This window comes from Aethalodelphis obliquidens, unplaced genomic scaffold (assembly GCF_003676395.1).
Source record: "Aethalodelphis obliquidens isolate GAN/ISIS:26980383/991018 unplaced genomic scaffold, ASM367639v1 scaffold22, whole genome shotgun sequence".
Taxonomy (NCBI): Eukaryota; Metazoa; Chordata; class Mammalia; order Artiodactyla; family Delphinidae; genus Aethalodelphis; species Aethalodelphis obliquidens.
In genome coordinates, this window is record NW_020837966.1 from 2,861,040 (window position 1) to 2,888,626 (window position 27,587).

General features: G+C 51.0%; 1 protein-coding gene across 2 annotated transcripts in view; it reads left to right on the forward strand.

Moving 5' to 3' along the window:
- CACNA1D (calcium voltage-gated channel subunit alpha1 D) overlaps positions 1-27,587 on the forward strand; it is a 317,329-nt gene that overhangs the window by 267,947 nt on the left and 21,795 nt on the right. For both annotated transcript variants that reach the window (XM_027121102.1, XM_027121103.1), the window contains 10 exons: positions 111-194; positions 8,040-8,168; positions 10,764-10,829; positions 12,513-12,604; positions 13,475-13,634; positions 14,208-14,335; positions 14,474-14,570; positions 17,984-18,086; positions 18,421-18,522; positions 23,311-23,441. In XM_027121102.1, coding sequence (XP_026976903.1) covers positions 111-194; positions 8,040-8,168; positions 10,764-10,829; positions 12,513-12,604; positions 13,475-13,634; positions 14,208-14,335; positions 14,474-14,570; positions 17,984-18,086; positions 18,421-18,522; positions 23,311-23,441 — 1,092 coding nt within the window. The remainder of the gene's footprint in view (positions 1-110; positions 195-8,039; positions 8,169-10,763; positions 10,830-12,512; positions 12,605-13,474; positions 13,635-14,207; positions 14,336-14,473; positions 14,571-17,983; positions 18,087-18,420; positions 18,523-23,310; positions 23,442-27,587) is intronic.

The window sequence follows — 27,587 nt, forward strand, 5'->3', positions numbered from 1 at the left end:
CCCCCCTGGTTGCCGTGGTTGCTGTGGGGCCCGGGTGTGACCCCACGTGGTCAGCGTGGCTTCTCCTTCCTACGTGCTCATAAACATCTGCCCCCGCCCGCTCTGTCCAGGGGTACTTTAGTGATGCCTGGAACACGTTTGACTCCCTCATCGTAATCGGCAGCATTGTAGACGTGGCGCTCAGCGAAGCTGACGTGAGTATGTGCCCGCCCGGGGCCACCTCCCATCCTGTCTCTGTCTGCACACCCGCCCGGCCCTGCACTGCATCACCTGGACAAGTCACAGAGCCCAGTCGTACTTGATCGAAAACCAGGAGTTTTCTAACGAGAGCTGCAGAGAAGAGGCCTTGTAGCGTAGAGCTTGATCCCCAGGCCTTTAGACACACATCACCTTTTGGAGGACTGACTGTTCTGCAGCGCTAAGCTGAGACAGCGGTAGGCAGGGCAAGACAGGCGTCTCTAACTGTTTTCATTTGCTGTGTCAGAAGCAGTACCCGAAGTGATGTACCTATAACATGTTTGTTTTAGGGTGATTTTTCAAGTAGCCAGGTGGCTTGATGCTAGAATGTTCCCCTTTTATAACACTGTCCTTTTCTTCTTTTTTTCCTGTTGTGCTTCCTCTCTTCTGTGGCTTCTGAATGCTTGCTCTAACAGCACTATTTCACTGATGCATGGAACACTTTTGATGCCTTAATTGTTGTTGGTAGCGTCGTTGATATTGCTATAACTGAAGTGAATGTAAGTAGCAAATTTTGTGTCCTATAACCTCGTTAAGTCTAACACAGAGGAGACCAGAAACCCTCCCCACGGATCTCTGTACACTTTAGAAATTCAAGCACACATTTACTGCAAAAGACTAAGAACACTTTGTCCTCTTCCCTCCCTCCCCCGGCCCCCCCATCCCCTTCCCCTGAATGAGAGTGGGGAAGTAAATGTAGAATTGCCATTTTGGAAGGAAAACCTTATTTTTAAAGAAGACCTTATTAAAATGTTAAGGGCTAGGAGTTAATTGTGTGGGTATGTGAACTCAGTAGCTGGGTGACCTTGGCAGGGCCCCTGGCTGCTTCGTGCCTCAGTTTTTTGAGCTGGAAAGCAGAGTTCATAACGTGTGCCCTGGTACCCACTGTGGGTCTGTGAAGGCACAGGAGAGAAACCCCACAGCCGTGCCCTGAGCACACGGCCACTGCTGCGGGTGTCCTCACCTGTACGCTGTGTCTGCTGAGCCCTACTGGTGACGCTGGGGAACATGCCTCTCCTAGCTCCCCAGACAGGGATGCAGATTGAAGGCTGCCCTGGGCCAGGGGAAGGAGGGCCTCGTGTATATTAGGAGAGGGTGTCAGCGCTCCTTTGTTGCACCCAGTTGAATCCTTTGTTGAGGAGCAGTGGTAGGTGGAGTGAACACCCCACCCAACCTTTAGGAAGCATCCTGAGAACCTTCCTCAAAATACAGAGGCTGCAGAAAGGGGAGCACCGCCTCCCACTGGCCCCTCTCAGATCTGACCCATGCCCAGACCGGGAGGGCCTGATGCGGGCAGAACTGGCCCTGCCCACCTGGTCTGTCCCCAGTTCATCAGCAGGCTTCCGTGGGTGCCCAGGTTGTGTGGAGCCCTTCGCAGGGACAGGTGGAGCATGGGGTGGGCTGCCGTGCTGTGCTGGCTTCCTGCTGCCCGGTGCCAACCTGGCCCTCCTCCCCCCATGCCTGGCTGGGCAGGGGTTGCCACGCTCTGCCTGTCTGACACCTGCGGGCTCATATGGTCCATCCTGGCGCCCAGACAGCCTGTGCCGAATAAGACTGATGAGATCTATGCCGCCACTCTGGGGGCCAGGCTGACTGTGGAGTGTAGAGTAGCAGGGCAGCGCTAGCCTGGACCTGGGCCTCAGTTCCCTCGTGGACCACTGAGATGAGTGATGTCTGCCCTCCCTGCTTCATAGGTACGTTGCAATGATAAAATGATAGGCATATTTGTGAAAATACTTGTTCAAACTCCCAAAGTGTTAGGGAGATACAATGGTATTATTTTAAATATAGGTTTTCCTTGTAATAATAAGCGAAATGAACTGTAAGACATTACCATGTCCATGAGGGTGTGAGTTAAGCCTCATGACCCTCAAATTCATGCCAAGACCAGGTACTGAAATGGTATTTTACTAGACTTAGGTACATAGATCTGCCAACCTCCATAAGCCCAGACTTATATAAATTCCACGTTACGTGAAATATTCCACACGTCAGGTATAAAATTGCCATTTATCGTGTGTGAATTACGCTTGGTTATAAACTAATCTGATGCTAACGGGAGAACATAGGACCCTCCCTGGGCTGCCAGGGGCTCTTTCCTGAGTTTATGACCAGACATCTGCCCGCTTAATCATCTCACCGCATAAAGCACTTATGGCCTCCATCAAAGTACCTTTACGTGAACAGTCTGGAAGCAGACCCTTATGTAAGTCAGAGTGGTCTATAATGGAAGTGAAAATATCATAAGTGACAATTTGAGCAGGTCTCCCTGGAGCGCTCCGTGCTTCACGTGGTGTGTAGGTGGTAGGGTCCATGCTTAGCTTCTGGGCACCAGGATGTGGCCAGGGTTTGTTCACCAAGCAGACAGCCCAGCTCTCTAATGCCCGACTCCCCGCGCTGGTGCACCGCCGACAGGACGCGCGGCTTCCTGGCTGCCTCGCCGCGTGCTGGGGCTGAGCCCACTGTGCCTTCCCTCTGGGTCAGCCCTGCCCAGCAGTGTCTCAGACACGTCCGCCTTCACCTTCCATCAGTCAGGAAAGCCACAGGTCTATAAAAGCCCACGCGAAATTTTTTAGTTAGCATTTGACTTTGGGGTTTCTGTATAATACAGGCTTTCCCTGGCATTCAGTCAGACTCGAAAACCCTAGCAGTCAGCATCCTCGTACTGTTTTTCAGTACGTGACCTTTCCCCTGGTCACATGGAGCCTGAGACCAAACCTTCCTGAGCCGGGAGCAATGCGAGTTCAAGGCCCTGGCCCAGTAGAAAACCACCTTAGGGGACCTCAGCCTTCCTGTGCTGGGCCTCGGTGGAGAGGGGATGCTCAAGGCCACCTTCTCATCTATTCAGTCCTTCATCACATCTTTATTGGGCATCTACGACCCTCAGGCCACAGCACAAAGACAGGAGAGACTGGATGTCCTTAACCTCTGGTGACATAACTCTCTGAGTGTCGCCGGTGGTTCCTCTACACGCCCCTCCCCCGCCATGCCGCATTCCCTGGGAAGCAGCACGCGTCATTTCCCTCGGTGGCCCTGTCCCCCGCACTCCCGACTCAGCGGAGCGTGAATACCCTTGCTCCATTGTTGGCTGTTTTTAGCTGCCATAAGTCATCATTTTTTGCAATGTTTAACTTGCTGTGCTGTCTCTCTAAACCTCTGTTGCTCTTTCTTTTCTGTTGCCTAATCGATTTTCATGTTGGTTTTGTTTTTAGAAAATTGTAGCGGCAAGTATATATAAACATATATACGGTGAAGTCGTTGTTAACGCAAAAGCACTCGAAAGACTGTATACTGGTCTTTCCCACCTTTGGTTTTCGCTGAGTTGCACAGGAGTGCTGTGGGTCGTGGTCATCTAAATTGTTTGCTGTGCCCTATTTCGTTGTCTCCGGCCTGGGGCCTGAGCTGGGGCCGTCTTGGTCAGTCACGCTTGGCTCTGTGACGTGGCAGCATAGCCTTCAAGAATGAACGATGTGGCCTGGAAATGAGAAATTGAGCTTGCGTTTGTCTTCTTCGCAAAAACATTTTGGATGGCCCTTCCTGTTGTCCTGCTTGCATGCTCACCTGGCCCTCTCCATCCTGCCGCCCCCTCCCATGACCCCTACCCTGCCACGGTCATGGTTTGGTAGCTGTCGTGGACTTGTCTTCATCACAGTTGGTCATAATGTCATCGAGCTGCTAAAATGTCAGATGAGGACTGGCAGGCTCGGTTTTGCTCCTTCTTCGATGCCTGTTTGTTCCTTGAATGGAGAGATGATCCAGCATCATGTTCTCCCTAACCTGGGAAATGGCTGTTGCTGACATTTAGTCTTTCCGATTATCATTATTGGCGGGGAGGCAAAACACTTGTTTAGCAGCCATGTCTGCATTGTTATTACTTAAGAGCATGTACAAAGTCAGTAGGGAGGTCGCTCCCAGGGACCTAAGAATTGTCCCTGACCTGTGGTGTACCCGGGGTGGACCAGGGGGCCCACAGCTCCACTCAGCCTCTCATTCTAAAGCCACAGGCAGGCTGTTCAGCCCTCCGTGCTGTGTGCTAACCCTTTTCTAGGGACCAGGTCGCTGGTTTCTGGAGACAAACTCAGCAATCCCAAATACAAAAGCCTTCCGTCCCAGAGGTGTTACATACCAGGTCAGAAGTAGTCAGAGAGAGGCTCCCCAGCAAGAGCTCTCCAGGATGCCTCAGGGTAACTGGTTTGCCTCCTGTCTGAATTGGAAAACGGCATCCTTTCAGCTTTTCTAGGAAGAGATGGGAATTAATGCGTAAATGCAGACTGATCCCTTTGCACTTGGGCAACTCAGGGCTCATTTGCCTTCCGTAGTCGCAGGGGGTTGGCCCAGAGCCTACACGGCAAGAGCCTGCGTGGGAGCCCTGTGGGAAGGAGCTTTCCAGACTCTGGCACGTAGTGTGGCTTCCTAAGGCTGAGGGGCCATTTCCCTGTAGGGTTTCCACATGAAGACTGTGGCATCTCGGGAAGGAGTTACCGAGGTCCTCTAGTCCAGGCCCTGGGCTGACACTGGAATTCCATCTCTTGAAACATCATCCAGCCCCTAGTGCTGTCAATGGAAAGCTCCCTGGGGAGTGAGACCTTCCCTAGTCCCACAGCCTCTGGGCGTGTCCTGCGGTTGATCCCGGGAGTGGCAGCTTGCTCACGGTCCTTTTCCGCCCTGCACCAGCTCCCTGTGTCTCTGAGCCTCCTCCACCCACCCCTTGTAAGGAGGATGGGGATGGCAGCCACTCTCCTTGCATCCATCCGAGTACTGAAACCCCATCAACTCCAGAGGAGCCCATTGCTTAGCTGTAACAGCCGGAGTGGGCTTTCCCGGTGGCCGCATTCTGTGTCGCCCCTCCAGACCTAGAGGGAATGAGCTGCTGTGGGTGACCAGCTGAAGACATGGCCCAGCTTTGCCCTGGCCTTGGGCTGCTGCTCCTGGCTCTGGCTGTGTGTTGGAACCACCTGGGAAAGCTTGGGGCCACCCCAGATCAATTCAGTAAGAAGCTTTGGGGTGAGAGCCAGGCATCAGAGTTTTCAAAGATCTCCCCAGGCGGTTCCAGTGGGTAGCCCAGGGTGAGAGCTGGCCTGCCCTTTTCATCAGACTGGCGTTTGTAGTTCAGGCAAAGCCATCCTCGGGGTCCCTCCATTTGTAAGATATTTTAGCAACTTGTACTTTCCCCCGGTGCTACCAGTGACACCCTCCCCTGCCCAGTCCTCCCTGCCCAGTGAGGCATGTGGGGGGGTGTCACAGGCTGCACTGGGGGTGCACGCAGCCTGGTGTGCCATTTGCTCTGTCCTTCCTTTCTTGCATGTTGTGCTGCCTTGTCCCTCCACAAATGCTGTCTTTTCCTCTTCTTTGTTTTTTTGAGCAAAAGACTACCCATGGTTTCAAGTTCATAGGCCAAGATTTGTCATACTTCAAAGATAGCAGTTGAAAAAGAGATGTGCCCTTCAAAAGTCAGTTTGGCTACTAACTTTCTCCTGTCACAAGGGGAGTGTAAAAGGTCTGTCAGACTTGGCGTGGGCTAGGGAGGGGCCAGCAGAAGAGGCTTGGGCCAGGTCATGGCCAGAAAGAGTGTCTTCCCCGACCACCCAGCCTCCTTATTCTCTTGTAAGTCCAACACACAAGTTATAGACATGGCAGAAATATACTATAGAGTGTTCTGTCTTATGCACACTCTGGTCCCCTTGAGCATAGGCAAGTGCACACACACACACACACACACACACACTCACACTCACACTCCAGCTGTATGGGTCAGACTGGAACCTCCTGCACACAGCCCTTAGGGAGTTGGTGTGGGCAAGCATGAGAACTTGGGAAAACAAATACCTTCATTTGCCAAAGTCATGAGTTAAAAACCATCATCTGTCCTTTTAAGGAGATGTGATCCCTTTTGAGATGAGATGATAGAAGGGATGTAAAAAGAGTGACCAGGCTTTGACCAACCCATTGCAGAGGTCACGTTCCGAGCATCCCAGGCGAAGCAGGGACTCCTTTTTAACCCCATCAGAACCCGTTAGTCCTGGCTTAGTGATCTCGTAGAATTTCAGTTGTGATGTGATGTGCCCAGACTCCTTCTATTTTATGAATTTTATAACGTTTTAGCTTTGAGCTCAGGAGGCAGCCACTGACGAGAGTGAGACTCCAGGACGGAGTTTTTCCTTCCCTGTATCTCCCGGGGGGAGAGCCCATCAGATTAGGGTGTGCATCCGTGCGCACACACAGCCCTTAGCTGTACAGACCCACCGTGCAGAGAGGCTCCCTAGGGCCCTGGAGAGCACCCAGGGGTTCTGGGCCCCCGGTGAGAAGAGCCTCCTTCCTTTGTTGGCTTCTGGGTCGACCAGCTGCTTCAGCAGAGGTGACCCCGCTGAAGGGGAAAAAAAAAAAAGGCTGTCATTTCCTGACTCTCGTTCAGCCTTTACTGTTTAATTTAAAGATGGCTCCTGACACAGCCTCTGCATTCTCATAAACACTTACTGAACCTCTAATGAGTGCCAGACACCATGCTGGGCACTGAGTGGAGTGAGGCAAGGTCCCTGCCCCCTGGGGGCTCACAGACTGAGTGGGGAGGCCGGTGACCACAGGGCGACGAGGGCTGGGATTCTGCACCCTGGGGCCCAAGTGACAGGAGCCCAGCCAGACCTCGGGTGAGACAGCACTGCGGAAGCTCAGGGAACGCTGGTGCTAAGCAGCTTCTTCCCGAGAGTCACCCAGAGCTGAGCCTTCTTGGTGGGGCAGTGAAGGCTTCTGGAGGGAAACCAGCCCCTCTCCTGCTTGCCCTGACTCAGTCTGCCCAGCTCCTCGGCAGCCCCGCCAGTGAGGGCCCATCGGACGCACACCGCCCAGCTGCGCGGCCCCAGGAGTAGAGTGGGGCAGGGGAGGTCTGTGGAGCGCAGGCAGCTGCCACTCTGCCCTGTTTGGTGGAGTCACCCTGTTCCTCAGGGTTAGGAATGGCCTGCCTCAGAGCAGTTAGGTCCTCAGACCCACAAGCCTGACTAAAACAAGAGAACCAGTCTTCCCATGAGAAGCAGAATCCCAGTCTGCATTTCTGTGCCTGGGGACAACTGAGGTCTTGCAGCGTTGTCCTTTACTAGATGTCTTTCAGTCTTGAAACATCATGTCCTGGGGTGTGAATTAGAAAGCCGTAGTGTCTGAGCCTGCATCAGTGGCTGCCCACCCTCACGTCCAGTTGCGAGCAGTTCCCGTGGCATTTCCTCAGGGAGGGAGCAGATGTGTCATCCTCAGACATGAACCACAGATTTTTTTTTTTAAATGGGGGGACACCCTCCTGAACCCTTGCTTCCTTCCAAGTTCATTAATACATGTTCAATCTTTGATTTCTTAAAGCCAACTGAAAGTGAAAATGTCCCTGTCCCAACTGCTACACCTGGGGTAAGACCAGTGACTAGTCTCCAGGGGCTGGGCCTTTTCCTTCAGTTTATTTGGCCATGTCGAGTTTTCCACTAGTTGTTCTGTATTCTCCATGATTGTCCTTTCAGAACAGTGTCTGCAGTGGTTTGCATTCATCGTCAGTGTCCAGTACTCTTGACCAGACCAGTGTCCTCCTCTTAACACACTAGACCACGTGGACATGCATGTGCTGTGTGGACCCAGGGTTTCCCAAGCCCTGTGTTGTTAGCATGTAACTTTTCCTCTCATATCGTGCTTTTTGAGGTGAAAAGGCCCTAGAAACACATCTTTAATTCTGACCTCTGCCACCTCTGTGTGCATCTGTTGCTGTTTTTCTGAAAGTGTTGCATGTTCTACTTTCCATTGGGTTTGACCTCTCCATGATAACCCTTCAGAACTCTGAAGAGAGCAATAGAATCTCCATCACCTTTTTCCGTCTTTTCCGAGTGATGCGATTGGTGAAGCTTCTCAGCAGGGGGGAAGGCATCCGGACACTGCTGTGGACTTTTATTAAGTCCTTCCAGGTAAGAGCCATGCCAAGGGCTTCTTTGTCTTTGAAGATCATATGTAAGTCAGTGGTTGTCCCCTGTTGTGGAGGATCCGGACTCCTTTCTGCAGGACTGCTGTGATCGCCTAGGTCCAGAGAGGACCTGGAATGCTGAGGAGACGGGCCCAGCATTGCTTGGATAAATCGAATAGGATTACTTGCTTAAGGAAGCAGAAGAGAAAGCAGTAACGCCTGCAGCTGAGAAATCTGCAGCATTTCTGAGATGGATAGATGTACGGGGCTCCCCGCACCTCAGTCCTCCCCAGGATGCCCGGGATGAATGGTGATGTCTGAGAGAGGGAGGGTCCCAGCCGACCCCTGGAAGCCTCATACGGCTGCGGCAGTCCTGTCCGTTGGCTAATCTAGATACAAATCAGAGACTACTTGGCCTTGGCCAGCACACCATCCCCCGTCCTGGGTTACCCAGTGCCTGGGAGGATTACAGAGTGAAGGGCCCCTGAGTATAAGCCAGGTCCCCTTTGTCATCTGTGGCTTTCCAGCCTGGTCCAGCCTGGTTCTTGGCTGTTCCAAACAGAACCCAGCTTCTCCTGTACCTTCCAGCACCCCACCCTAGATGTTCTGGTCTCCGGACTTACTCTGCTGGGGAGGGGGGCACAGATTCTTATTAAGAGGTGCACTGCATGGGGGAGTTTGTAGATGTGCAGGAACTTTAGAAAATGAGTCATGGATCTTCATTTCTTTACCTTTTGACTTTTTAATTCAAAAGTAGTAAATGCTCACATTAACAAATGAAGTTATTCGAAGATACGCAAAGAACAACCCCATCGGCTCTGAGGAAACTGGTGTTAATATCCCAGGAAACATTTTTCCACAGTGGGTAGAATTTTAACAGGTAAAGAGGAGAAGGGTTGGCATCTGGGGAAGGAGGTAGATCCAGAAACTCAAAGAAGGAAAATCGCAAGTCCTGTTGGGGAAAATGAGACTATAGGAGGAGCCGGGATGCAGCTCTGAGAGAGGCAGGGCAGGTGGGGGGCCTCGAGCAGGTGAGCCTCGGTCCCGGAAAGGGATTAAATCCTAGACGGTTGTTATTAATACAAAGTACCAACATTTGTGAATGAACTGCTATAAAAATAGAATGGTTCATGCAATAATGTCATTGTTACATTAAACTTTTTTTAAAAAGTTTTGGTCACTATAAGATGAATTCATGTCACAGAGACATGACCATACGTGACCATTCATGTCCATAAAAACTGAGAAACTGTGCCAGCAGAATTCTTAAACATTTGCTCATCTAGGGAGGAAACGCACACTGCTGTGGCAAGGACAGCCTGAAACTAACCCTGTGGGACTCTGTTAACCAGTCCAGTTGTCAGGATGGTGCTACTGCACTGGGCCAAGCTGGCAGTCACAGATCCAGAGCTGGCACAAGTCGGAAGGTTTTTTAGCCCCTGGCTTTCTGATGACCTTTCTCAGATAGGAGAGCAGGCGGAGGCTTTATGCATGTGAGCTTGGCCTTAAGTTTAACAATATGGGCCCTCCTTGGAGGCGTGCCAAGCACACAGACATCTTCTGTCACCTGAGATGAGGGAGACAGCAGTTGAGGAGCCTTGGATTAAAAGACCAGTGGTGGGCTTCCCTGGTGGCGCAGTGGTTGGAATCCGCCTGCCATTGCAGGGGATGCGGGTTCGAGTGCTGGTCCGGGAAGACCCCGCATGCCATGGAGCAGCTAGGCCCTTGCGCCACAGCTGCTGTGCCTGCGTTCTAGAGCCACTGAGGCCCGCCCACTTAGAGCCCATGCTCCGCAACAAGAGAAGCCACCGCAATGAGAAGCCAGTGCACCGCAACGAAGAGGAGCCCCTGCTCGCCGCAACTAGAGAAAGCCCGTGCGCAGCAACGAAGACACAATGCAGCCAAAAATTGAATAAATTTAAAACAAACAAACAAAAAAAACGGTGGTCTGACCCGACACATGTGCTTATATTTGATGTTCCTAAGGAGAGCCCAGGCTTGGTGACCACACAGCTAGCTCCTTTTCTTCCCTGGCCCAGCCCCCAGCTCTGCGGTTCTTTCGGAAAGAGTGCATTTTAAGAAAGGTGTCTTGCTTTCTACAGCCACAGCCAGAAAGTGGTTCTTCCCCTCTGACCCAATAATTCCACTCCTAAGGCTTCACCCTAAGGAAGTACTTAAGCAGATGCGAGGTGATTTTGCATAAAGATGTTCCTTTGCGAAAGAGCCCCTTGCCCCCACCCCAAACACGCCCACAAAAGAAAGCAGAAGCGATCTAATTGTCTAGCACGCTGGAATTGTTTCATCAATTACAGTCGTTTCTGAGAGCGACACTGTTTAGGATTAGGACGCACTGTTAACAACTGTGGAAAGCACGTCCTGCCTGCAGCTTCATAACCCGAGGTGTGCGTGGGCTGCTGTCCTCAGGGCTGAAGCCGGGCTGCCGGGCTGGGGTTTAAAAAGCTCTTCCTCACTATTGATGTCCTTACAATATAACATGGAAAAGAATAGAGCGTGTGCCCCATGTGGGCCTTCAGTCTGCCCCCAAGCCATCCGGGGGGACAGGATGTTCGCGCTGAGCCAAGCGCTGCTTCTTTTCCAGGCGCTCCCGTATGTCGCCCTTCTCATCGCCATGCTGTTCTTCATCTACGCGGTTATCGGCATGCAGGTACGCTCCAGCGCCTCTCCCCCGGGTCCCCTTTGCTACGTCGCCCCAGATCTGTGGCAGGCTGTACCTTGGCCAGGTGGACTGGACAGACAGGTCATGAGTTTTCAGCCGGTCGCCTTGGCTGCTGAAGAGCTATAAAGATGAAAAAGACGTGGCCCTGCAGGAGAGAGCCTGAGCCAGCGAGAGCCGGGCTCAGAAGGGCATGCGGAGGTTGGAATAGGTCAGAGGAAGCTGGGTTTAGGGCACTCCCCACCCCCAATCTGGGTCTGAGGGGAGCCAACAGATTGAGAAAACCCATCGTTGATTGTAGCAACAGCAAATGCTGTACTGAAAAAAGCCATAATTGTCCTATTTTCTGCATCAAAGTTGCTAAGAAGATATGAGTGATACAAAAGTCTGTATCATCTGAAAGCATTACAAACTATTTCTAGATGCTGGGGCTGAACTGGAGCCACTATCTTGCCTCAGAAGCGCCCCTCTAAAAAGAAGCGTGAAACCAGGCTCTTCTGTGGCCTGGTCCTGGCTGAGGGGCTGTGGGACGCTCCCCAGCTCCTCCTGAGGTGGGGAAGGGGGCATAGGAGCTTCCCTAACAGCTGAGCCCTAGCGCAGAGTGGGCGGGTAGGGGGCAGAGCCCCCTGGAGGAGAGGGAGGTGGAGGACCCTGTGGCCCTGGACCTCCCCGGGGTCCCTCTGCCACGCTCTCTGCTGGTTCAGGTGCAGCCTTTCAGGTAAGGGAGGGCTGTGAGTGAAAAAGAGGTGAAGTATTCCCGCAGCAGAGAAATGGTGGTACGTGCTTTTTTATTCTGAAGGCAGAGAAGCATTTGCAATTGACTAGGACTTTTACCAGGGGTTTTGAACGAAGAGGCCGTGTGCTCTAGCCCCTGTAATTTAGCAGCTTGTGACGCCATGGGCCCCAAAGGGTCTTTTATGCCATAATGTCCTCGTATAAAACTTAAGTGGCCGCAGAGAACTGGAAACCGCATCTCGCACACCACCCCCGTGTTCACTCAAGAGCCTTTGCCGGCCATCAGTGTCTTCGAAAATGTCAGTCTGCTTCTGTATTCCCCACGAGTGAAAAATTTACTAACTTCTCCTGGCCCTTAAGGCAAAGCCAACCCTCCTTCCCATGGCCCACCGGCCCCCCAGGCTTGTCTGCAGCCTGGTCCTTGGGCCGTTCGTCACCCTCACATTCTTTTCATTTCCTGGAGCACCCGGGCCACGTCGCCTCTGCTCCTTTGCAGGTCGTGCTCCCTCTGCCTGGAGCATTCTTCACCCTCCTTGTCACCTGACTGGCTTCTCCTTCCCCTTCAGTTCTGGGCCTTAACCTCACTCTCCCTGGAGGCCTTCCCTGACCCCAGCCCCAGCCTCAGGGATCCTGTGAGCCTCTTCTGTGTTTCCCCGTCGGGCTGGACCAGCCCAGCTCCCATCTGAAGAGGCTGCCGGTCTGGTTACTTTTTGCATCCCTTCCCCAGGCTAGGAACTCCTTGAGCTGAGAATGTGCCCAGCGGTTAGCACCGAGCCCAGCGTATCTTAGTGGGATGAATAAAGTTCCAGGGACTCTGGGTATTGACCAAACTTGAGTTCTAAATTCACATATGGAGGCGTGTGTTTTTTTCTTTCTTTTTTTTTTTTTCGGTATGACAAAATCTTTTCTTTTTTTTCCCCTAATAATTTCTCTCTCTAGATGTTTGGGAAAGTTGCCATGAGAGATAACAACCAGATCAACAGGAACAACAATTTCCAGACCTTTCCCCAAGCCGTACTGCTGCTCTTCAGGTGACTGAGTCCAGCCCGGAGCAAGTCTCTCTGGTTCTGGGCTCCAGAGCAGCAGAGGACCCGGGTTCTTAAAGCATTTGGTCATGGTGGCCTTGTGTATCTGTTGGTTTTGTACTATTAAACAGACACGGTAGCATTTTAGTCACAGAGGAATTTTGCAGGCTTTTGGCCATTCCCATCGTGATTGGCTTAAGGTTTTCCACTTGGGAGTGAGTAGGTCTCTTGAGCCGCTGAGAAGGTGTGGGGTGTGTGCTTACACATGGGCGCATGTGCTCAAACAACCGGGAAAATGAAAATTTAGCAGGAATGAAGAGGCCTTTTGCACAGTCAGTGGGGAGCATCCTGAGATGTGCAGTTTCAAACTTTATGGGATTGTTTTTAACTCCATTGAATAGCTTTGTAAACAAAGCGCCTTAAAGTGAGAGAACTTTCTAGAAACCATACAAGCAAGTCCTAATGACTGGAGAGCAAGTTCTTTGTAAGTTAGTTTCCAGTTCTTTGCTTTCAACAGAATCAAATGGGGATCTAATCGAGTTGTCAGATGGTAGGTCATTAAAAATAATAATCGTTTAAAAATTGTAACGTAAGTGTTTAAAGGAGAGAAGACCACAAAACAAACATCCCTTTATACAAAAAGAATTGATGTGCTTATATCAAGTGACTGATATAAATCAAAGGGAGTTGCAACAGGGCCTCCCTTACTGATGTAAGTTGCATTTGAAAATAAGTAGGAATTTTCACTAAATCAAACTGGCTTTCCCCCCAAAGTACTTAGGTTTTGGTCTAATTAAAAAAATTTTCTTTTCTTAGAATTTCTTAAAGATCTAAGCCTCAAATGCCTTCTTTGTTTCTTTGCTTGATCTAAAAAAGGTGTGCGACGGGGGAGGCCTGGCAGGAAATCATGCTGGCCTGCCTCCCGGGAAAGCTCTGTGACCCCGAGTCCGATTACAACCCCGGGGAGGAGTACACCTGCGGGAGCAACTTTGCCATTGTTTATTTCATCAGTTTTTACATGCTCTGCGCATTTCTGGTAAGTGATCAGAATAGCCGCCCTACCACCAATGGACACATATTCATGTAGCATTTGGGATTCAGACCAATGACGTTGCCCCGTCAAATAGCTGTGGGGTATTTTATGCTGACGAGCAGTCTAGACTCCACTGGGCCGTCGAGGTTTTGCTGAGCGAGGCCTGTGTTACTAGCGCCTTTGGTGTGAGCAGGGGTTGGGTGCTCGCTAACAGGCTTCACCATCCCAGCTTCTTAGGGCTGCTGGTTCCTTTATAATAAAAAATCTCAAAGCCACTGCACATAGTAGTGACTTACGAGAGTGAGTTATTTGGTGGCAAATTATAACACTGCAGTGTGTTTCAAAAGGTCAGACAGTACATTCCCCCCTGCCCTCCCCTGGGCCTATACCCAAACCATTTTGGAAAGCTAGAAGTCTGCCATTTCCTTAAACGTTCTCCAGAATGAAAGATTTTCAGCCTCTCTAGGAGAAATGGGTCCAAATGTCTTGTGACCCTTACAATTAGGAAGCACTCACTAGGGTTGAACCCAGCTCATCCCACTACAGCTGAAACGCCCTCCTGATTGGCTTTTACAGATCATCAACCTGTTTGTGGCTGTCATCATGGACAATTTCGATTATCTGACCCGGGACTGGTCTATTCTGGGGCCTCACCATTTAGACGAATTCAAAAGAATATGGTCCGAATATGACCCCGAGGCAAAGTAGGTTGAAGAGAATTCCATCTGGCTTGTGTGGGCTGTTTCTGGATGTTGGGTGTGCTTTCCTGTGGAAGGTGGGATGGACCGAAAGCCCCGGCCTGCTGGTGCTGCCCTGCACCTCATGCCGTACTTTGTCTCCAGGGGAAGAATCAAGCACCTGGACGTGGTCACTCTGCTCCGCCGCATCCAGCCCCCCCTGGGGTTTGGGAAATTGTGTCCACACAGGGTAGCCTGCAAGGTAAGTGTCCTGTTGGCGTCCCTGCGGCCTCTCTTGCAGGAACTCCCTGCTTTAGTCAACAAACCCTTACTAAGTGATGTTCTGTGGAGCCTGCTGTCAGGCACTGGAGATGCCGAGGTGAATGACGTGTGGTTGCTGTCCTTGAGGAGTTCTCAGCTGTGTAACTCTTAGGTCACCCTGTCAGCCAACAATAAGAATAGGAAGGGAATTGTGTAATTTGTCACTGGGTAGAAGGAGGGGATGGTGACATTTGCATCAGGTCCAGCAGGAGAGAAGTAGGAGTTTGTCACAGGGGGAAGGGCATCGCAGAAAGGGAGCCCAGGGAGCCCAGACGTGGAGGCAAGAGAATGGAGAGTCGGTGTGGCTGGAACGCAAGAGGAGGTGGCAGAAGGCCTCAGGCCCAATCTGAGTGTAGCTGCGAGGAGCCTTCTGTGCTATGCTGAGTCCCATGGAAGAAACAGAAGGAGACCTCCATCCTAGAAAGTTGACTCTTGGCAATGGAGAAGTGAACTAGGGACAGGAGAACATCCAGGAGAGCTGTTGCATTATCTCACTGTGAAGTACCGAGAGCCAGAAGGAAGTGGGCATGGAGAGGAGGGGATGGCTTAGGGATCTACTTAGGGAGTAGAGTGGAGAGGACTTAGTGGCCTGGACGTTTCCTAATTTGTGTGATGGTGCACACAGTGACGTGCCCCTCGTGGGCATCCGGCGGTGGCGTCTCGGGGATGGATTCAGATCTCCTGCTGAAACCGCACTCCTGCTCAGACGGGACTCGAACCCGTCCGCACCTCAGATGGAGACTTGAACCCACAACTCCTGACTTAGGAGGGGACTTGAACCCACTGTCTCTTAGTTAAAACCACTCACCTGGTGTCAGACTTACTGAAACTCAGGTTCTTTTGTCTCGATGCAGAAAGAATTCAGCGTGAGGCCGGCAAAGAGGCCGGCAAAGAGTGAGTTTCTTAGCATAGGATGCTTGTGAGAGATATAAGCGGGCAGGCAAGGGAGCGCAGCCCCGAGAACAAAGAGGGCTACATTTTTATAATCAGAGAAAAATGGGGTAGGGGAGAAGATCACCTTCTTCCTCATTTTTGGCTAGACGTCAAGGCTGGTATCCTTAGTTCCTCTTTTAACCCTTGATGGTCTGACCAGGACTGTCATGGCACTCTTTACATGATATGTATATTAGCAAAAGGGTGGTAACATATACTAAAGCATGGTAGTTCATCTCAGGTTTTGGTATAATGTCCCCTTTCACCTGGTTTCTTTCCCCTCTCATCTATATTCCTGTCTTGGCTACGCACAGGAATGTAACTCTTCAAGGACCATTAATTCCCTGACTTCATATAACAAGATTCAGATCTCATATCTATTGTCTTGTACTTTAACTACATATGTAGATTGTTGCTTGGTTACGGGATGCTTTTCTCGAGTTGTCTCCCACTGTTTAAACAGTCTCCCAAAGTCCCTTGGAATTCCCTTTCTGACTTGAATCCCCTAGTAGGATTTTTTTGTGATTAATTTATTTGGTTGCATCGGGTCTTCATTGTGGCATGTGGGATCTTTCGTTGTGGTGTGTGGGCTCTTCATTGCAGCGTGTGGGCTTCTCTAGTTGTGGCGCGTGGGCTCAGTAGTTGCGGTGCACAGGCTCCAGAACGCACGGGCTCAGTAGTTGCAGCGCACGGGCTTAGTTGGCCCGTTGCATGTGGGATCTTGGTTACCCGACCAGGGATCAAACCCACATCCCCTGTATTGGAAAGCAGATTCGTAACCACTGGACCACCAGGGAAGTCCCCCTGTAGTGGGATTTTTAAGCTATCTATTTAATTATCCTACTCTATCCCTGTCACCATCTCACCCCGTTCCTGAAGTTTTCACATCAGACCATGCTCTCTGCGAGCTCTCATTGAGATTTGTTTTCCTTTCATAGAACTCGCATTGAACCACCTTGAGTCAGCTGTAGCAATAGAAAAGGATCCCCCTTTTTAAAGGAGAAATGCAAGATTTGCCTGTTGAACCTCTGCCCTATAGAAATCCAGCCAGTCTGTGCAACAACTGGTCCCCTCTTCCCACAGATATGAGGGGATTCGGGGTCAGGGGTTCACCCTACCCCCAAAGGGATACTGGGCTAGCTCTAGACAGAACCCACAGTGAAGAGTGGAGTCTACAGTGTATTTCAGGCTTTCAGAGAAATCCGAGCCAAAACTCATTGTCCCCTGGGCTGGAAGTCCAGTTGGCAAGTCCCTGGGGTCCTTGCCGAGTCTTTGCTTCTCCTCATCCTGGACTCTGGATGTAGGCAGAGAATAAGCCACAGATGTTAACTTTTTTCCCATAAATTTCCCAGTATCAGCCTCTTTTCTGTTTCCAAGAACAAGATGGGTTCTGGCTCGTGGCTGTTATTTTGTGTTTGCATTTCCAGACCCTTTTATGTAAAGGATCTACGTGTCCTTCAGGCACAAAGTAGTCCATTTTGCTGATTCAGGAACTTGCCAGGAAAAGCAAGTGACTGTGCAGGCTCTCCTAGGACTAGGAATTTAGGTGGGATGAATCATGTGTACACAAGACTCCAGTCCATTAATAGGGAGGAGGAAAAGGGTTTTAAAATCTTTCTCTTGGGACACCTTGTCAGCCAAAAGTAAGAAATTTGAAACTGTTAGAAGTGCTAAGTACCACTTATTTAGCACTTACCACGTGCCAGGCACCTGGCTGGAGTCTTAAGTGTCTGTGAGCTCCTTTAACCCTTGCACAGCCCTTTGCTGTGGGCATGGCTTCTGCAGTAACTGGGGCCACAGAGTTTCACTCACCCAGGTCCTCTCCGACTCTCAGTGGTGGTGTTACAGGGGCGAAGAGAGAGAAAAGAGAAGCAGGATGTGGGGATCCAGCTCTGAAAGACCAAACACTGGACTCGTAGAACCGCGTGGACTTGTACAAAACACTCCACAGTGGTCTCACCAGGGCAGGGTCCTTGAAGGACACTCCCTGCGATAGGAAAAGTAATCGACCCTGTTGGTTGAGGACCTTTGTCCCAGGCTCTGTGCCTGGCTCATCATACCTGATACATCACTTTAACTCCAAACAGCCTTAAGGATGTGCCCGGAATGGAGGCCTGACCCCAAGACACAGGGAGAGCCGGTTAATGAGAACGGGAGAGGAATGCATGGACAGTAGGGAGTCTAAAAAACAAACAAAATGCATCTTCTGAGTGCCCGCGTTTGCGCTTCATGACTCGAGCTTTGATCTTTGTCAGCTCGGATCTCCTCAGATACTAGATGCCCCCCCCAAATGGCTGTTGAGTTGAATCGAGGGTTGATTAGAAAGGAGATGAGGGATAAACAGAGAACAAACGAGGAAAAGGGCTGCAGCTGTCATCATTCGTTTGCATTCTATTAAGGGACTTTTCTTTCTGTTTACAGAGACTAGTTGCCATGAACATGCCGCTCAACAGTGACGGGACAGTCATGTTTAATGCAACTCTGTTTGCTTTGGTCCGAACGGCTCTTAAAATCAAGACGGAAGGTGAGCCCTCCGTGGAAGCAGGACAGGTGGGAGAAGAGGAAGGGGAGGCCGTATCCCACCTTGATTCCCATCTGGGCCTCTTCTTGTCAAAGGCGGGGCAGGGAGGGGACACCCCCCCGCCCAGGGGATGGGGCGGTATGTGAAATGAGAACATCTGTGCTGGCCCCACTGGCTGGACCTGCTTCCCTCAACCCTTCTCCCCTCCCTCCGTGCTTCACCTTATCCTGGAAGGTTGAGAGGTGAGTCGGGCCACCAGCAGCCCCGGTGAGAACAGAGGGGCATTGCTGGGCAAAAGAAACAAGGCTTGTTCCCCCCTCTTGCTTTTTGAATTCAGGGAACCTGGAACAAGCTAATGAAGAACTCCGAGCTGTGATCAAGAAAATCTGGAAGAAAACCAGCATGAAGCTACTTGACCAAGTTGTCCCTCCAGCTGGTGGTCAGTGCAATTTTCTTCCTAAGTAGTTCTTGACCAGCACATTGGTGTCAATGCTAGTCTCTAGGAAGCCCAGCGTGTTTGCAGAATGCTTAAGGTACCAGCCAGAGCATTGAGGCCAACAGCTAAAGGCCCTTCAGCCATTGGCGTAATGATTTGGGGTAACGTGAAGACCACTGCAGACAAAGGAGAGGCTTCAGTGAGAAGGATATCAAGACCCATATGGTTGAAGCCGGGGTTCTCTTGTGGGTGGAGGGATTAATGTTAGGAGAACAAGCTTGCTGCCTCAAAACCAAAAGCCTGTATTTTTTTTTTGCCCCAGATGAAGTGTTTAAAACTAGTTTTCCTATATCCTTCAACATACTGTTGAAAACCTCTCACACAAAAAAAAAGCTTTCAGAAAATGGTGTTTTTGAAATGTTCTTAAGACTGGATCTGCTACCATAATTACCAAAAACATCCCTTTGTTTAGAATTTAGAGACGGAACTAACAGGCATGCTTATTTCCTTTTGCTATCATAAAATAACTGACTAAACTTTTCTCAGATTTTTATATATATATATATATAAAATACATATATATATAATACAGATACTGTATTTCCATTTTTGTCTAAGTATACATGGACTTACAAGTGGAGATGATTGTGTTTTGACTTTTATTTTCGAGTTTTAAAGGTGCAGGATCCGTTTGCTCGGTGCCAACGTGCCTGCACTTTACCCCCTAGCCCTGGGCACGTTAGGAGTGTTTGGTGTGTTTTGTAACCAACTGAAATCTTATAGTGTCCCTGCTCCTGCGGCCGCCAGACTGGGCTGGCTCAGGTCCAGAAGCTGAGCCGGGACGGTGGCCTCTCCTTTTGAGAAGGTGACAACCTCTGGCTCTCGGGGGCAGAGAGAGCAGCATGCTGGCCAGCTCCGCTCCCCGGCATGACTCCAGAGCTTTTTGTGGCTGGAGGGAGCCGCCCAGAGCTGGCAGGGCCACCGGCTCAAAGCTGGGAAAGATGGCCCACAAAGAAACGATAAAGGGCTACTGTGCAAAACAAAACACTGAAAGAACAAAACCGAAATGAAAACTCCCGCCTAGAGAGAGAACCCTGGCTCTCCACGGGAGAACGGATGCTGCACGCTTAAAACGACCCTTTGGTTTTCGTTCTTTTCTTTTTAGCTGCACACCCAGGTGCTCGCATGGCTGAGACGAGTTGCTTTTTCCAGTCGTGTAACAATGTGCTTGAGCTTTTCCTGCAGCCTCCATTCCTTTCAAGTCTCAGTCTTTCAGAATATTCTGAAGCAATTCTGTTTTAGGGTGGTGGCATGGAATCGGAGTTATCTCTTGCCAGTTGTATTCCCCTACATGTTTCTCACGATGCAGATGCATGCCTCAGAGTAGCGGGCCCCACCTGTCCAGGGGGTCCGGCCTCAATGGCACGCGCACCTCCCGTCTCTCTTGAAACGCCAGCCTCATTACAGCCCAGTCTCTCTCACATCAGCGCCCATCCTGGCAAGGCTCGCCTGGAGAGAGTCATTCGCATCACTGTGAAACTTCCTTTCTTTTCATTTCACCACAAGAAAAGTCCAGAATTTGGCTCCCTTCCTTGGAAAAGCTGATCAGCTCTTAGCCCTACTGGCCTTCTCACGAAGGCTACGTAGTCTTCCGCTCTCTTGGTCCAATAGCAGGCCCCGGTTTTCTCTCTGTTATTTCTTAGCCTGGATTGGGGGGTTAGGATGACAAGGGTTAATCTCTTCCAAAATGGCAGTAAGACCACTGAGAAACCTGGGACAAAAACAGTGCCTCAATAAGGGCTGGAAAACTCCAGAAGTTCCATGGCATGGGTTGTGGATGTGCTGGAGCTTATCCAGGTTGAATCTCAAATAAGTGCTCTTGTCACCGAACTTCCATAGGTGGTAACTTCAGGCTTCGGTGGACAGACTCTGGTTGAGTTGCTGCGCAGGGTTGTAGCATCTGCATTCACCCCTTGCCTCTTTGTTTTTCCTCTTTTACCTTCCAGTGGACCACTGGGTCCCAGCCTTTCCCACACCGTGGAGCACTTAGAAAAGGAGAGCATATTTACGACCCTCTGGGCCAGCGGACAGGTAGCTCCCACGGCCAAAGGGCTCGGTGTCCCGCCCACTGTAACCTGGTCAGAGGGCAGAAAACTGAGCCAGGCCAGCCCTGCACCTGTGACTGGTCAACGTGGGTCGCTCGGGGGCCCCTTACAGCCCTGGTGACAGAGCAGAGTAGGTGCCCGCCTTAGAAGGCTTTGCCAGCACAGGGGTGATGTGAGCCCCGCTCCCCGCCAAGGTCATCACGAGCTTGATGAGGCGATACTCGGGAATGAGCCTGGAACCCAGGCCGGAATTCCGGGCTCTCGCGGCGCCTTTGGCCGCGGTGACAGCCTCTCTGCTCTCTCCGTGCTGAGCTGTCTCATTTCCCATCTGGCCCTTGCTCGTGTTCTCACCTCCGCTCTAGAGTCTCCTGCCGTTTCGCGGATCTTCCTCCCTCCTTGAGAAGTCCCTCCTCCTCCCAGGGGCGCTTCTTTGTCTTTGGGCCTTCGCCCCGGACCTGGATCTTGGGCCCTTTTGCCCCGAGAAGCGCTCAGAGCCGACCCCGTCGCTCTCTGCAGTCCTGAGCCCAGACGGCCTCACTGCACTCACTCCTCTTCCTTCCTTTTCTGACCTGCTGTAGCTTTGACTTTTCCTGTTCTTAAGACTCTTCCTGGGCCCAGTTTCAATAGCTCAGCATCTCAGTGCAAAAGGCCAAGTGACCCTTGAGAGGCCTGCCCTGTAGGGCCCTAGGTGGGCACCTCTGCCCTGGAGCTGCCCCTCGGGCAGAAACCTGATCTGCCCTCTTCACTGAGTACGCCGCCCCCCAGGTTCTGGACCAGGGAGAGCCAAGACCCTCCCACAGGAGCCCCCTTGGCCCCTCTAGGCTAGCACCATCCAGGTGGAAGGGAGAGAAAGGTTAGGCCTGCTTTTGCTGGAAGCATCCCAGCACGGGATGAGGTGGGCCTTCTGTGAGTGCAGCCAGTGTTTTTCGTGGGAGCCCACAGAGAAGACTGGAAACCCTGGCCGGCAGAGGCTGGCTGCCCCTGGGATTCTCAGGCCGCAGTCGGTCCACCTCCGGCATGTAGCCCGGTGGGGAGGTAGACTTGTACTCTGGGAGAGGCGGCCCCAAAGGAGCAGGTGGCCCTTGTGGTGGAGCAGGGAGGTGGTGGGGTAAAGAAGGAGAGCCCAGGCCCAGGGGTCCCACATCCCAACTCACCTGGCCTGGGGCAAGTCATGGAACCTCTGTCCACTCCCCTCTCGCCTTCCTGCCTCTGGACAGTGCGTTGTTAGACCATTTGGACCAGCCCGAGACTGATGAGGGACCTGGTTTCACATCTACCCAAAGCCCTAGGTTCACTTTGGTGGCCCCTACACCATTCCCAGACTTGCCGGGCTTGGGTTTAGAAGGAATGCAATACACTTCTCAAGGCTGACCACCGCCAGGCGTCTTCTCACACAGTAACACTGAGTAGCTTCTGACAAGGAAGTTGGGGGCCGTGGGAAGCCCAGAATGGCCCAGCAGTGTCCAGACAGGGATACCCCCCTCATGGCCACAGAATGCACCCCACCCAGGAGGGTCCCAGTGTCCCCCGCCCCGTCATGCTCTATGATCCATTTCAGTGGATGCCACTGTTGGCAGCTTGTAAAATAACGGTGACTCTGATGGCTCACCATCCCCCGCCCCTGGCACTTAGGACCACCCAGAGTGCTCTGCACGCCTCTTCTCCCGTAGTCCTCACAGCTCCTCCTCCGAGAGGCTTAGGCCCGTTTACGGGTGAGAACGCAAGCCCAGAGAGGCCGAGCCCCTTACCCAAGATGGCACGTAAGTTGTGAGGGCAGCCTGGCCACAAGTGTAGCTGTGCTAAAGCCTGAGGGCAGCAGCCGTTCCTCCTCCCAGCCTCTGCGAACCGTGGTCAGTAGCCCCCGGGGTCCCTGGACAGATGTGGGGGTGAGCAGGCCTTGTGGAGACCCCCGGGCACACAGCCACTGCCAGGGTGGTTTCCCGGGAGACAGCCAGAGCCCCTATTCTGCCTCATGCATCACCTTCAATCACGCTCGGCAGAGTTCCAGCTCCCCAGCCACACACGAGGGGGTTGTTTCTGAACAAAGCAGAAATAAGTCGGCTCAACTTTGAGGTTAGTTGGAGCTGTCACTTGCAGTATCGAAAACAAGCAGTTCTGAATTACAAACCAAGAAATGACACGTGGAGGCTATTGGCAGAGAATTAAGGGGCACATGTAAATCTGGGTCTGCAGTCACTTTTCAGAAATGTCCTCTCCTTCCAAGCCTGTCTGTCACCTTTCTGAGGTCTCTATCTTTCTCTCCAGGCATTGGGATTTGGATGGTTAATTGTCCTGGGTGTTCGTGGTAATTACACATGCAAATCCCTATGCGCAGGGGTGAAAATATGACCCATGAAGCCTTTTTTGTTTTGTAATTTTTATTTTGAATCAGTAACCAAGACGGCACTTCATAGTGTTACTAATATGCTGCTCTATTAAACTCATGACAAGTGTATTATTTTCTGCGGTTTTGAGCATCCGTTTATTTAACTGACTCTGATTTTGAGCCTTAACTGCTTTGCACAACCTTGCTTTTCGCTAGATTTAGTCTCCCAGTGTCCTGAGCGAGAGCTCAGTGCCTCGTGCCCCGTCTTGCCCTTCCCCCAGCCCCAGCCAGAAGTGAGTGTTAAGGCTGTTGCTGGAAATATGCTGATTCGGGAGAGCTCTGTCTGGTCTCTCCGTTTAGATGATGAGGTAACCGTGGGGAAGTTCTATGCCACTTTCCTGATACAGGACTACTTTAGGAAATTCAAGAAACGGAAAGAACAAGGACTGGTGGGAAAATACCCCGCGAAGAGCAGCACAATTGCCCTACAGGTGAATTGTTGTTTTGTCTTTTTCTCTTTTTCACTAACGATTTTACGAGCTTATTTGAAATACTAGAGAGCTGACTATTCATGGTTGAGCAGTACCACCAGGATTTTGTTTAAACTGAGATACTGCACACTCCCCCAAAGGTGGACTAGCCATTTCTGGGCCACCAGGTAAGTACCTCCCCCTCCCTGCTTTCTCTGGCGTGCCCCTGCGTCCGCGTCCACTGTGGCCCGGCCCCGCGGGGCAGGGCCTCCAGGACAGTGGCCGAGGCACATCCCTGGCGGGAGGGGAGCCAGAGCTGCCCCCGTGCCTTATCTCCCCCAGGGCTTCTCCAAAGGCAGCGTCCTCCGAGCAGGCACCCACCTTCCCCCAGCCTCGGGCTCGGGCCCTAGCCGCCCACGAAACAGCTTTCCATCTGAACGCAAGTGCTTTGTTTTGTTTCTGTTTGTTTCTTACCCCACTGCTTGTTGGTTTTCGGTCCATCTCAGTAACATCCATCACCTCCTAGTGCATGTGTGCGTGTGTGTGTGAGTGTGTGTGTGCGTGTGTGTGTGCGTGCGGTGTGTCTGTCTCTGCGTGTCGTCTCCTGATGGCCGTGAGGCTTGCTGTGCAAATGCTCTTCTCTCTCGACCCAGCCAGCCTCTGGGCCCCGCCCAGGCACCCGGAGGGGGGATGTGGTTTCAGGAACCTCTGGTTCCAACTAGGATCCATGCATTCAAGGGTGTAGAATCCTAGGTAAGCCCAAAGCCCTGGTGGGAAGCAGGTGTGTGGGGAAAGGGAGTCCCAGTGGAGACCCGCACGGAGAGGGGCTAGGAAGGGAAGTCTGTGAGTGCTGTGACTGAGAAAGCAGAGTGGAGAAGGAATGAGGAAAAGATGCCAAGGACTACAAAAGTGGAACTCCAGAGGTTGGCAAGCTGTCAGAAACAACTGTCCAGATTGATCAAAAGCCCTGTCATCTCTGCTGTCCGGAGCATGTTGAGTCCATTACGCATAAGATAACGTTTTCCTTTTATGTCCCTGTTATCACCATTTGTCTTAAACTGGGCCTTGTTGGTATGGGTAAGGTTCAACATGGAATAGTCTTTTGCTTTTTTTCTGGGGGAAAATGCCCTGCATTGTCTTGTGTTCTCAGTGATGGTAATTACCAAAGTGAAGGCTTGTCTGTGATCTCCCTGAGAGAGAATGAACATGAATGACAATGAATGCGTGAAGGAAGGAGGGTGGGGTGTGTGCATATGGCGAGTTAGGAGATGACCTTGTGTGACAGTGACCTGTTGATTCATGATGCAACCTGGGCTCTGCCCAGACAGCGCTGGGGGGTGGGGTGGGGAAGGATGGATGCTGAATCTGACCAAAGACAATTTCTGATCTTTCTTCCTCTGGTCACATCTCCTAAAGGGAGTTCAGTGAATCACAGGCTTGAATAGCTGATTGCCATCTCAGCCTGCAGAGTTTGAGTAAAGCTTTCACCTCTGACCCATCCAGTTTACGAAAGTGACAGCCTTTCTCCTGATCACAGCTCACAAGTAGCCTTAGAGAGAAGCAAACTGAAAAGACGTGTTTGCAAACTTTGAGCGGGTCTGGTCCATACGTTCTAGAGGGCGGTGTGGCCAAACTGGGTGCAAGGGCAGGGAGAGATGATCATGTTTCTGCAGGCTTTTCCCTAAAGCAGCGCTGGGCCTGGAGGACTAGGGGCCAAATTCCAGAGTGTCGTGATCCCCTCCTTGCAGGGAACTGCTTGCTGTTCTCAGGTTCTAGTTCTTGGGGCTTGATGACTTTTCTGGAGGGGGAAACATACTCTTTCGTGGATGGCTGTGTCGTACTTCACGGTAACCAAGGTAGCGCTGCGCTGAGAGCCTTCTGTTTTCTGCGGAAGGCGTATATGATGACCATCTGGATACAGGGTTATACCTTTGCTGAGCCCCCAAGGCTTCCCAATTAGATGGCTTCAGGGCTTGCTCTGGCGGCTGGATATAGTGTTTGGATGTTTTAAAAACCTGAACAACAACACATGGCTACGTAATTGATAATCACATTTCATGGGTGGGTTTCACTGAGTCTTTAAGTTGAAAGTTCAAACGATGCGGAAGCTACGTGTATACATCACGGGTTAAAAAGACTCTGTTACATTGTGTCACAATCATGTTTTTCCCCTGGACATTTTTTCATTTCGTTGTTTACAGAAAGTTTCCTTTCCTTGGTGAAATTAAAATATCTCCGGTTAGATGCCAATAGCAACACATTTCCACACGGTTCCATTGGGAGTTGAGGCTGTGACTATAATTTATGTTGAGTACCCAGCCTAGGAAATTAAGTTGTGTTCATAATCTTGACAGATACGTTCTGAAAATGCATTCGATTCTGCAGCAAACATTAAAAGCAGAAAATTTTTGTTTCCTTGAAGGATAGCTCTCATTACATGTTTGGTTTCCTGTGCTCTAGAAAGGGCTTCAGATGTGATTTGTCACTCTTCATTTAATTAGCACGACGAGGCGCTTCCTTTCTGCATTGAGGAAATATCACGTGACGATGTGGCAGTTAGGGAAGCGGAGTCAGATGGCAGTGGGAGGAGAAATGGATCAACCGTGGCACTAGGATGAGTACGCAGATCCTCGAGAAAGCTCCCCAAGGTGGGCGCGGCCTGTCGAGAAGTGGGATGAGTTGCTCCTCCCTGTGCCAGGGGCGCCAGGAGGCTGAAAGCCCAATTACTAATGAAAAATGGAGTGTGGGTGTCAGGTGAGCACAGGAGTCAAGACATAGGCCAGTGCGTGCTTGTGCGGCGTAGGGTGCAGTCTGTCTGAGCAGGATCAGAGCTGGTCCACGTTCTCTGTCCCCTCCCTCCCCCCCTCCCGCATTGGAATGGTTTCGGAGGGCGCACAGATGCACTCTGGTTATCAACTCTGTGGGCTCCATCTGGTCTTCCTCTGTTCAGACCAACTGCAGGGCCCCTTCTTCATGAAGGGGGGTGGCTTGAGGACCTCCTGGATCCACGTGTGGGTAGGAGCTTGGCACCTGGTATCCTCTGGCCTCTGTGGTCTGAATGAGTGTGCAGTTTCCATCCGCCCATCCATCTTCATCATTAAAGCCAGCCTTCTCTCCAGCCCCTCTCCAGAGGGAATCAGAGAGAAGCTGTATCAGGCTTTTTTTTTTTTTCCTCTCACTCATCCCCTACATGCCATATTCACTTTAGTTTGACTCAGCCTTTGCTCTTCATCCATTGTTGCTGCATCCCAGTGACCTACAAATTTCCACAAGGAGCAAGTAAATAAAGGAACACAGCTCTGCAGCCACGAAAACTCTGTCCCCTTCCCAGCAAATAGTAATGCCTCATCAGATCTTCCAGATGAGGACTGCAATATACAGACACTCATTAGTCCAGTATTTCACGGATTAGAAAAAGAAAAAAGATCCCAGAGTGGGGAAAGTTTTGTTCATTTCTTTTTCTTTCAACTTTCGAGGATTTCCTTTTTGCAAAAGACACTCCGGTGGACTGAGGGGAGACTGTTCCCCACTCATCCCAGATGGGAGCCTGCCCATCTTCAGGACAGGAGGACTTGAGAGGGATAGATTTTTCTTTTCTTTTCTTTTCTTTTTTCTTACCTGTTTGGAAGTTGGGTTTAAGGAGGAGACCGTCATTTCCGGCTTGCAAAGAATTAGGTGGTTAGGTTTTATAATGTGAAAGCCTGAGCCCCCGCTGGCAGGTGGTGGTGTAGGTGGCCCAGTAGAAATATGGGTGGTGGAACGGAATCAAATGACTCTCAGTCCCCGATGTGGCCCCCTCGGAGAGGCTCGGGCATAAAGATAGAGGAAAATGGGATACTCCGCAAACATTGAACCTGTAGAATATCCCACACCTGTTATCTAGTCACCTCAGTCTAAAAATTAGCAAGATTTTTTGGTCTTTTTTTTAAAAGCATGATTCCATCCAAAGCCATAAAAAGGCTTTTTTTTTTTTTCTTTTTTAATCTAAGAGAAGAACAGATGCTAACAGATGAGATTTCACTGGCTGATTCATTTGTTTCAGATGCTTGAACGGATGCTTTAGAATTTTCTGCCTGAGCTACAGCACCACGCTCGTTAGTCGGAAGGCGTTTGTGGCTAAGGCCTTGAAAGGGAAAAGCCTCAAGTGGGCTTATTTCTACTGAAACA